The 12162-nt window shown below is 39.0% G+C and overlaps 1 protein-coding gene across 2 annotated transcripts in view; it reads left to right on the top strand.

Moving 5' to 3' along the window:
* The window catches only part of LOC111218400 (TSC22 domain family protein 1-like), a 44118-nt gene that overhangs the window by 25191 nt on the left and 6765 nt on the right, over nt 1-12162 (top strand). The window contains exon 1 of one of the 2 annotated variants that reach the window (XM_022740696.1): nt 10620-10906. The exons of the other annotated variant lie outside the window; for it this stretch is intronic. Within the exon in view, the coding sequence (XP_022596417.1) occupies nt 10797-10906 (110 nt within the window). The 5' untranslated portion in view covers nt 10620-10796. Of the gene's footprint in view, nt 1-10619; nt 10907-12162 lie in introns of those variants that run through there. 2 annotated transcript variants of the gene reach the window in all.

The raw sequence follows: 12162 nt of genomic DNA, 5'->3' as shown, positions 1-12162 counted from the left end.
TTTCTTGCAGCCTGACAGGAATAAAAAGTGCCAGTGTCATCCTAGGATATAAACAAAGGAGCCAATAAAAAAGAAAGTGACACGCTACCTTGCTTCTTATCTGTGTTCTTGGCTACAGATCAGTTGGGTAGTTTTTGAGTCTGTTAGCAAAACTCTACAGACGAGTCTTATTTTTAACTCTGTCAAAAAGCAATATGTGGGCTGTCTGCAGATGCTGTGAGACAGTTTACACACATGACACTGATTGAATGTCACACAGTTTTATCTGTAATGAGGCAAGTGTCTTGTGCGCAGCAATGACATCTAGTCTTCAGGACTTAAATCCTATTTACTGGATTTAACACTCGATTATTATCATGATATAAATGCTGTTACTACATAAGTCAGGATTAGCCCCAGCATCAACTAGGGCTGCAACAAGCTATTACTTTCATTATTAGTGAATTTGACAATTTTTTTTCTTGAGTAATTCATTGATTGTTTGGTCTAGAAAATAGTTTTTTAAAATAATGTAATTTCAGTGTTAATTTAGAGGCCAAGGTGAACTGTTAGTCAGACATAACAAGTTGTTATATTCAGTTTATGATTATAAGAAAATCAACAAATATATAACTTTTTGACAGTTTTTATGAAATCATTAACTGATTATTGTCAGTTTCAGTCCACTGCTTGACTAATGTTTCAGCTGTAGAATCAACACAATAAAAATGCTGAATCTTGTCAGGGCATTGATTTAACTGTGTTGTAGTCACTGCAAAAAAAATGCAAAGAAGTTTAAAAGGACAGATGCCAACAGGCAAATGTCTCATTAATACATGTCAATTTATGACTGTACCTCTCAATACACTTATTTACTTTCTTTTCTTTTAGAGCTAAAATAAGGGTTAATGCTAGCCTCACTTAGCATAAAGACAGGCTCTGTGAAAAGTTCAGAAATACACTGTGTACAGTTCATAAATATCAGTTGTAAATTTATCTGGTTTGCTTAGATTAATGGAGTCTGATAGCTTCTGCCTTTCTGCTCAGCTGTGATGACGTGAGAGCTCCAGCCACTGAGCGTCTTTTCCCATAGGGTTTTATATTCATTCACTCTCGCTTTGTGTGTGCTAATCCCCTTTTCTATGCTCTGTGGCTGAATGAGGAAGGCTGCTGGAGGGAGGGGGGTCAAGTTTTTTTTTTTTTTTTATCTTTGGCCCTCAATAGTCTAGCCAGCTGCTTCTCTTATTATCAGGAATGAAGCACAGAGACACTTGCCTCTTCCTCATGTCTGTGTCCGGCAGTTTAACATCCATGTACTGTACTCACTGTTTCACTTATAGTGAATTCACTTAGGTAGGCCACCCAGATAGACACACTTCCACCCAAAGAAAAGATATAGATATAGATAAGATTTTACTCTTATTTCTTTTTAAGTCTGTATTGAAATGCAGATTAATTGACAAATCTCCAGGAATGCTGAAATGGTATGGCTTTCATAGTTGAGGTCAGCACTGTTTGTGCACTGTTTTGTCTATGTTCAGTGCTGTTGCAGCTCAACATACCCTCGGACCACCTCTATTCTTTGGAGTGACCCAAAGTATATTTTCAGGTGTTGGGAAACCGTGTCATACTAGTGTCTTTACTTCAAATCTCTTTAGACTAGTGATTAACAGTTTTAAATTAATTTGCTCAGAGCAAAACATACCCAATAAATTCCCCTTTGGTCGCTTTTGGCGCTGTCACAGTGGCATTAATGCCAAGTTTAGTCTGCCTGCAAACCATTTTCAGCTCTGTAAACAGTGCTGTACTACCCCCTGCTGGCTGGCAAGCTGTGAACTGCCTACATACACCAGGGGCTTATCACACTGTATGCATGTCTACTGTAAATGTGTCATGGTGTGACTGTCTGAATGCTGTTTTTAGGTTTAAAAGCATTGGAGTGTGGAGGAGTACTTAAGTGCTACTGCTGTGAATGCTCCTTTTCAGACATGCTAGCATTGATGCTGGGAAAGAAACATGAAGAGGCAGAGCTTTAAATTCATACTGGAAACAAAATCCAGATTCTGTCTTAACACTGGCAGAATGGCCAGTTTGTGACCAAATGGTAGTGGTCCACTGTCAGTGAAATGCGTACAGTTAGTCAGCTGAACTAATCATTTTTCCAAAAACTTATTCAATTTACCCCCAATACAGTAAGAAAGTATATTACTCTCTGAACCTTCTTAGACAGATGATTTTTGCTTCTGAGTTTCATAGGCCATTAATTTTTAATCTTATTGGCCAATTTATCATAATCTTTCTGCTTATCGGGTAATATAGCCATTGTTTTCATTCTTTTCGCTAAGCTGTTAAAGTAACCTTTAGATTTTTGTTGCTTGCTGGTGATAGGTTGTCCATCACTATAATCATTAAATCTATTTTCTGAAATTCACATTTTCAGTGTGGTGCCTTGCATTTGAAAGTGAATTGCTCTGAAAAGGTTCATGCATTCATGTGCTTCAGCATCTGAGACTAGAATCATGTGAGAGTTATTGAGGTCACAAAGCATTTGAGAGAGTCTTAAAAGTCACATACATGGAGATGTGAATTGTTGTGGAACTGCTTGGTTAAATGTTAAATGTTTTGAGGATAAAAGGAGCTCATAATGAGCAGTGCAGTTTATTCCCATGAAGGAAATTAATAAGAGTGAAAAAAACAACGTTTCACACAAGTGAACTGTAAGGGAGGAGCAAAAGGAAGTTGGAAAAACAGTTAGCCAGTTGTAGCCAATAATAGCTAAAAAGAGATAAAAAAGATAAAAGTTGTTTGAGAAGCACTGGGGTCAGTATGCTTTAACCCTTACCCAGAATCCTCTTCAAGGCGTGGACAGGACAGTGAGAGCTGAATTTCCCCCTTAAAAATAACTTCAGAGAAAGTAGACTGTTACTTGAGAAACAACCATGTGCACATCTTTATTGCCGGGTTCCTTTATAGCTTTTAAGGTGTGATGACAGGTAATGAGGTTGTTAAAGTGCTGATGAAAAGAGGGATTAGCTGTGAAAAGAATGCAATGTTCTTTTCTCACAGTGACATTGAGCACCTGAAGACACACCATACTGCTCGCAAATATACACACTTGTTTGCTTAATGGTTGATTTAATGCTGAATAGTTTACTTTATTCTTGAAGTGGTGTTAGGGTCTTTGCATAGCACACTGTAACCACCCACTTTAACAGAGCTAACTAAGGAAAATGAGGATGGGATTTCATCTCACTCCACTAAGACACATTTAATGAGCAAGGGGCTGTTAATAGCGGCCATTGTGGAAATTATGAGTTGCACGTTAAACCTCTGCTGCACTGGACTTTTCAGTTTATTATGTACAGACTGGCCAGAGGTCAGGACTAAAAGCTGTTTATTCTATTCATTTAATCATAATTGGAAGCAGTGCAGTTTATGAGGGGCAACTCTACTTAAAGGAGCCTTGGATCAAAAACCTGCTACAAGTGGCTAATCAGAAGCACTATATGGCAGAAAATAACTGAAGTGATTCTAAAAGACAAGAGCTTAATTTTTGTGGCACACTTCTTTTAGAGCCCGTCAATCAATATTTTAAAATACACTGTATGAAGGAAAGAAAGCACAGTGGTGCGTACAGTGCATGAGATTAGCAGGCACATCAGAACCATTTCATCCACTGAGGAACTTGCTTCAGTGAGAAAGCACAGCTCCTTAGGCAGTTTGATTCTCTACCAAAGAAGCTGACCACATCTTCTTTTGTTGAACTCCAGACGGAGATGAAAGCTTCTAGATTTCTGAGGTTTTGTGTTCAAAGAAAAGCACTTAATGACTCAGCGATTGACTTGTCAAGTTTTTGTGACATGTCAGACTTATGTAAACATTTCTCTCTAGACCCTTCACTCACCTAGGTCCTAGGAGGTTTGAATTGGCTTATTGTGAGAAGTTTAAATGGTAGTAAGGCATGCATTGGCTCTAGTATTTGCCACTAGATGGCAGTGTGTAGCAGCTTATACCTCTGAGGTCTCAGTTTACCTGCTAACAGCCAGTGGGATGTGCTTTTGTAGACCACCAATAAAGTGCTTTAGATTTATTTATTTATAGATTTTTTTTTGTTTTTATGAAATCAGATGAAGTCATGTGAGTGTTGTGCCCAGGCTAAGCCATCTTCATTTTGAATGTAAATGTAGTCTAATGAAGTGAGGATGCTGGCTCACAGTGTTTGACTAAATGAGTCAGGAGATTTTCTAATTATGTACTTTACTTATGTGTATCCCATTATTTAAAAGTAAGGGTGATTTTCGGATTGACAGGAGTACGAATCCTTTGGTAGAAAACTGCTTTGCTCAGTTTCAAGGGTCAAAGCAAATTTTCTGCAAATGATTCAAACAGTAAAGTGTAAGTAGGGGGTCTTTCTATTAGCAGGGCAGACATAATGTGACTCTGTCAATGTCAAAAAACATCGAAAGTGTCTGTTTAACAGCTAAAACCTGTTGCATAAGTAACAATAAGTAACTACATCTTTATACTCTGAAGGGATTTTAATGAATTCTAAATGTTTGATGTTTTGATGGACTAGGAGCTTCATCATTTGTGTTTGTGTTTGTAAATGGTTTAATAATAAATACGATTTTTTGTTTTGGCTGTTGATTGTACGCATTTCATTACCATTGTAAATCAATATGTTGGTATATTGTCACTGATGAGTTTTACTTTTTTCTTTCTTTCATATTTCCCTGTGGCCCGCCTACTTGCTGCAACAGGTAAGACTTTTTTTGTCTCTTTTTTTTTGACTCACTGTGATCCAAGTTATAGTTACACAAGTGTGCTAGAATCCAGGTCATAAGAAGGCAGATGTTTTCCTCCTCTGTCTGTTGCAGCTAGTATGACCTTTGATCTTCAACCAACTTAACTATGGACACAATATTAGATTCGCTAACATCAGACTTTAGCCCGGTTAATTGTTAAATTGAGTAAAGGAAGTGCATGTGGTTGCATAATATTTAAGTAGGTTCCAATTTAATTGTTAAGATCCACTCGATATCATGTTCAAGTCCACTATAGCAGAGAACATAAATTTCAGGTCAGTCTCTCCTTGTAGGTGAGGCAACTTACAGAAAGCACCATAAACAAAATTTACTTTTAAAGTTATTCAAAGACCCTTGAATTGAATTCTGATATGTCACCAGAAGATGGCAGTGTAGACGGCTGTTCCTCTTCCTGTGGTGTACAGTTATAATGCTGTATCTGTTGATAGATGAGCTGTAATTGGACTTGGGTGGTCCTTTCCTCTATTTAGCTGTTTAGCTGTTTTTTTGTTGGGTTTTTTTTGCCATTTCAGGTCTGCTCAGAAAGCAATGACCAAACTGTCCAGATGTAAACTCAGAAATATCATACTCACTATGGGGGTCCTTAGTGAGTATGTGAGTAGTTTGTAAAGGTGTAGATATTCTCATCATTACCATACCAGATTCCTAATCATTTGTTGGGGGTGGAGCAGTGTAATTGACCCTGAAGTGTTACTATGAAATCATTTTATCAAGGATTCTCATAGTTGGCATATGACCTTATCGTGGCTTTTGTGTGGTTGGAAGAGAACAAATGCAGCAACTCACAGAAAATGTATGTAAGAGTAGAGATGACCAGTGAAGGATGGGCACTGCATTGGCCTCCCTGCCTGTAAAGCCGTGTAGGAAACATCAGTTAGTTTGTTTGTAACTAAGCTGTGCTTATGATAGCTCTGCTGTCGTCAGAGATTCAAGCCCAGTGACGTTGTAGTCATCATTAGTTAATCCACTCGCTGTCCTGTCCTCTTCACTTGTAATCTTGTATGAGCGCACACACATACTTCTCTCCTCACAAATGAGAAGGGAGGGAAATGGGTCAGAGGTTGTATCTTAATTGTTTCAGGGTTATTGATTTGATGAACTTTCCCTGACCTCTTTCAACAGCTGACCTCCTCAAGTCTGTTTTCTCTTCTTTTTAGGCCCCCAGCCCAAATTAGATCTAAAATAAAGGTCATGTATATAGATGACTGATGATGTATGTTGTATTTGGTCTTCATTGATTAGTTAAACTAATGGTTAATATATATCCAATCAGCTCACAAATAGAAAAAGAAATAGAAATAGGAACAGAAAAAGAAAGCCTTGTACTGAAAATACACAAGACTGCTGCTGGTGCTGTTGATCCTGTAGGCCCCAAGATATCCATATATATTTACCAGTGCATCCACCCACTGTTTGTACTGAGTTGACTGAGAGACCTGCTGAATGTGAGGGGTGTAGGGAGGCTGAGATGTAGACTAGGGCATGAAGGAGAGATGACTCATTTTGTCTTGTGGTTCTGTGAGGTATTAAGAGAAAAACAGCCTCCCAGCAGCCACCACAAACACACTTACTTAATATAATTCAGTTCGCTACAAGGTGGAGGATGTGTAGCAGGTGTGTGTGCTGTTTTGTAAAGCTTTGTGACCCAGACATCAGTGTGAGTAATTTATCCTCCCCCAGCAGAGTCTTAAAAAGACATACTAGAAAAACAGAGATGTTCTGTTCTCATGGAAGTGTGAGGAAAATGAACTACTGACCATTAATCCATTGTGTGTGTCTTGTCTTTGAAAGTGTGAACATTTTCAAACTGGCCAAAGCTGTAAAGAAATCCCAGCTGATTTTAAAAAGGTTCCTCTGAAAATCTTTAAACAACAGGCAAATCTATTGTATTTAATATTAACTAGATACAAGTTGCATTACAAAGTAGATGTTGTCAGATTCCTGAGACTGAAGACCATTTAATTGTACATATTACTCTTTTATACTTAAAGTTGTACTGCAAGGAGCTATTTGTAAGTTTTGCTATTGCTATATAGCCAACGTTAGCATTGTCAAATCAGCTGTTTACTTCCCAGTCTAGAAGAAACATTGTGAGTTCAGCATCCAACACACCAGGAGCTGTCTCCAGCAGTGGAAAGCAACATCAATTTTAACTCTTGTTTTTTTTTCTATTTCTATCACTTCTTATCTTCTTCTGACATTAGCTTGCTAACCAACTAGTCCAGGCCCTGTCACTTTCCAATACCGAGTCACTGTAACGTCCAGTCTCTCCTAAAGAAGTATTATAAGCATAACCACTTTTTAAATGAACAAAGTTTGAAGCTCTTGGCAAGACTGTTAAGTAAAAAGCTGTTAATGTTAATGGTTATGTAGCAATAGCAAAACTTACAAATAGCTCCTTTAAAGGGCAATCAGATATAACTACAGCTGAAGTAAAATGCATGATAGTATTGTATAGTATTCTAGCACATAATTTGTGAGGTCTGAATTGATGCAGCTGTATTGATATAGATATACGTCTCCACATTTTCCTTTCAACCCCTTCTCTTCTCATCTTTATTGCTGTATTAGCATTACTTCTGTCCTCTGTTGTCTGGACTTGGAGCGCTGTGTGTTCTTTGGCTACTAATCCTTTTAATGCCAGGTTTCACCCCACATTATTCAAACCTGCTGCTCACACACATCACACACAACGTTACGTAACTTGGGTCTTCTGTGTGTGTATGAGTTGGGACCTATTCATACTTGCAGGCGGAATTAACTGTACAACATACTACAGGTAGCATTTATCAACATAAGCAGAAGGTGATTTTTTTGTTTAATGTCTTAGTTGTGAATCACAGATAAGGATACCCGAGGATCCCACAGGCGTTGGTGCATTTGAAGCCATTTTACTACATTGTGATTTGTAAAGTCTGCCATTGGATTTTGTGCACTCATCTATGGTGAGGTAGACTGATAACATACTCAGAACATTCAGCTATGGTGTGAGGTGGGAGAGGCTCCTTCCAACATGTTGGATACAGTTTGGTCTTTAAGTTGTAGATTGTTAATATTTCTGTGTTTTCAGATGTGAGACTCTGGTTGAATTTGCTTTCTGTCTAAACGTGGTGTGAAAAAGAAGCAAAAAAATCCACATCAGTCAAACCATATTGGAAACATTCGTTTTTGCCCCTCCTCTGTGCTCTCCCTCCGTCCACCAATCTTTGAGACAGTATGAATGCTGAGGCGGTGGATCCAGGCCATTCTGGCTCTGTGTCTCTGGCCGAGTCTCTCCCTCCTTCTCTCCTGCAGTGTGTGTTAGTATAGAGCGAGGACTAAGGACTTGCTGCTGTCAGCCCAAATGCTCCAAAAGCGCTTCTCTCTCTTACGTATGGAGGACAAAATGGCCACTCATCATTCCTCCCTGCCTCTCTGACTGACTCACTCAGTAGCTCTCTGTCATTCTCCATAGTCAGGGTGTGACTATGGAAAACCACTGCCAGGGCTTACTGGTAAAGTCTGTGTGCGCTTTCCACTATCAAACTCCAGCTCAGCCAAAAGGCTTTACAATTCAACAATTCAATAGGCCTCTTTTTTTTCATCGCTGGGACATGCCAGGCCCCTTTTATCAACTTTTAGAGTTTGCATTTCCCCAGAAAGACAGCAGGTGTGAGTGCAGTTCCTCTTCCTGTATGACGCATTTTGCCAAAAAAGAAACTGGAATTAAACCAGAAACAAAACCAATGTACATATAGCACTTCTTTTGTTATTATCAAAAGGAAAACAATACTGAATAGGCAGTCCTATTAATGAAGCAGTATTGAGTCTTTTTTGGCCTCATTTATCTGAACAAATTGTCTTTTTATGTGTGATTTTCATCATTTTGTTTAGTAGATAACATGCATAAATAGACAGGCCTGTTATTGGACATACACTAACTCATATTTTCAGTTAGTATTCATTGTGTGTTATATGCATGATTTGTAGCCCTGCAAAGCCAGACTAAATATTTATAAGTTTTTGCCACAGGCTTTCAGTTTGAAAAGCCTCTGTGAAGAATCGTGACATGGGTCAAATAAGCACTAAATCAATGAGTGAACTACAGGTAGTGTTTAGATGATCACTTGCTACATGTTGAAACCAGAACTCCTGAACTTTCACAACAACTATAAAAGCTAGTTATTGTAGATATATAAGCAGGATGCTGTAGCTGCATTCCCTGTTTTGTACTTGAGCTTTATTCAAAAATTGTTTTAAATAGATGTGTTTGGTGTTAAAAGTGTTAATGTTGGTGTCTGAAGGAAGTAGACAATTGTCTGTTGAACTAGTGTTGTAGTATAATGTATCTTTTTATCACTCTTAAGTCGTGGACAAAAACAAGTGCCAGTAATCAGTAATTACTTAGTAATGAGCATGAAGTAAGTAATTTACTGTCACATTAGCCTACTAACATCTACAGCACAAGTATGGACAAACCCTACATTCATAGCACTGGCTGAAATGGATGAATAACATGGAAGAGCAATAACTTCTTTTTTTCTGTTATCTTTGTAACTGAGGATAAATTCCCTGACTGCATTGCACAGATCAGAAATGTCAGCACCGTGCTGTGGTTGGCACATGTCCCAAACCCGTCCATTGAAGTTAGCCTTCTGTACAGTAGCTTAGTGCTTTTCCTGCAAATCATGCAGCGCCAGACTTTTTAACTTTGGTGATCATGTTAACTAATGAAATGATTCAGTGATCCAATGTCAGTAATGTTAGTTGCTCATGAGAAGCTGTATTGCACAGCCACAACAAAGGCATGATGACACGCACCTTAATCCAAGAGGTGGTTAAATCTATTCACTTACAGTGAGTGAGGTAACTAGAGGACTGAAGTTTGAGTCAAGGTGTTTGAAGCCTTTTACTCTGAGTGCAGTTGGTGGGCTGTAAGCAGGCTGCTGTAGGACTGTACGACCCACCCAGAAGTCATGTGATACTGATTCACCCCAGCACACCAAGTCTGTTAGGACAAGTCAAATCCCCTGCATTGTGCTCATCCTTCACCCGTTGTTTCTTGGCCGACTGTCTCTAAGCCAGTGGACGCTCTGTGAGGCTCTGTGAGTGCGTGTTGTGTTTTCTGTCTGCTGGGGCACTAAGCCATCTTAAGGCTGCCTTTCAATGAGAAATGACAAGATAAGGCCTAGAAGCAGAGGGTCTCTTGTCTGTCACGCAGAGGGCTGGCATTGAAAACTAGAGGTTGTACAGAAAAGTCATGATTCATTTGGAAACTGGCAACTAAACCAACAAGTTAAAGCATCATGGCTGTTTTTGCAGTTTCAAAGGGACGACAAAAAATCCTGACGACTTTGACCCCTCAATTATTCTGACAACTTGTATGTACCATGGAAAATATGTAGTCTTCTTGGTTATCTGTGTCATCCCTGACTTTAGGGACAATCTGTACCATCTAGTCCCTCATATGTCACATTTAGTCCATCCAGTGCTCAGTGCACCTACATCAGTCCTGTGGCCTCATTTATGTGCACATAAAACTACCTTAGTGTATGCTGGCCAGTCAAAAGACTATTTCATAGTATTGGGGACAGTACAGGGCTAGGCAGAGAATTAGTGATGTGTAATTGTATATCTGTGTCTCAGGCTATAGAGGGTGGAGGGCTTGTGGTGTAGGAGCAGGGAAATCACTGGGCCACATGCTAATCTCTGTTGATGGTTTATGTAACTCCCAGTATCACATGATCACACGTCACCACTCACCCAGCTCCTGTCGGTACTCAGTAATTCACTCACTAGTCAGCCATTCAAACACAAATGGATGACATACACACATGTACACAGTCATAACCTGGCATGCTGCCTTTTGATTCCCTATTCAGCTGCACTCACTAATGCATCTGTAGGGGGAGACGCAGATCTGTTCTCTAAATTTTAAGAAGGAACGAGGGCTGTTTGAAAACACTAAACAAAGAAGCTCGGGACACACTTGTGTGTTACTTTGGAGTGTATATGTTCCTGCTGACGGACGGCTCCATGAGAGTGCGGGGTGTACGAGTTCAAGGCCATGACGAGATGGCTATGAAGCTTTTGTTCTGGGAGCTGGAGCAGCATCTCAAAAGGTAAAATAAAGACGGGGAACCCCCAGGGAGTTAGCTGCCTGGGCCAACCACTACAGTAGCTGCACACAAAAGGCTGCATTCATGGCTTCAAGGGTAGCATTAGCATTAAACTGGTTTACTGGGTGCTCATCACACTGTAAGTTAAATTAGATTTAATATCTAATGCAAGTTGAAGGGTGTATTAATGTGGCGTAAACTATAGACATGCTGAGACAAAGAAGATGACATACATCTGCAGTGTAAATATGTGTCATTTGCAAATATCTCCAGTGGGCAGTGAGTAATTAACACTCAGTGTGTTTTTTTTTCAGTCACTGCATTGCTTATCATATTCTGCTTATGCCATCACAATGGTCTATCTGGTCCATCATATCACATGAAGTTATCCTCTGTACTGCAGCAGTATAGCAAGACATGCAGCCCGCAGTACTGTTCCTTTACGAGAAAAGAAAATGCCATAAAAAATGAGTTCAATTAGGGACGGTGGAGTTATTGGTTTTGTTAAGTACACCTGTACAATCTGGTTCAACCAAGTACAACCGCCCTGCAGTAAATCTTATCTTTGGAGACTGTGTGCATGTCATTGCTGACCATGTGTCAGAGAGATGTCAATTCAATCATCATTCATGTTATATGTAAATTACCTTGTTTATTTCTAAAAGAAAATCCTTGATGTTCTGGGCCTCACATTCTCCAGTTTTAATGCAGAAATATTAAATTCATACATATTTAAAAAACACATTTGTGTTTGAATATTAATTAATTGTATAGAGACTTGATGCATATTTGTTTTTGGAAAGCAGTACCGTGTGCTCATGTATTTAAAATGCCCATCAGTACTAAAAATTAGTGTCAGATAAAAATAGAACATCAACCAGACGTCTGATAAAGGAGCTTGAACATTTGGCTTAATACAGTTTGGGTCATTTCTCTCTTACGTTGCCTCAGTAGGTCACTGGGCCGGTGTTGTTTTACAGCAACGCATCAGATGTCTGGCATACCTATAACACGGTCTGCTCGTGTCACAGTTAAAAACTATGTAGTGTTTGGTAAAAAATTAAGTACAAGTTGTAATAAAGCAGCATTATTGAGATGTTAGCATCTCCATCAAGTATCTCAGGTACAATATAATAGGTAAAGTCCACTGGTGGAAACTAGACATCATGGTCCTACAGTTGAGCTCAAATCTTCTTTAATGGTTATAAAATGAAAAATTAACATTGTGTGTATCTTAACTTAGAAAAATATGAACCTGC

Source organism: Seriola dumerili, unplaced genomic scaffold (genome assembly GCF_002260705.1).
Source record: "Seriola dumerili isolate Sdu_G_001 unplaced genomic scaffold, Sdu_1.0 BDQW01000052.1, whole genome shotgun sequence".
Lineage (NCBI taxonomy): Eukaryota > Metazoa > Chordata > Actinopteri > Carangiformes > Carangidae > Seriola > Seriola dumerili.
The sequence above is the reverse complement of the archived record's forward strand: the minus strand, read 5'-3'. Positions and strand labels throughout refer to the sequence as shown.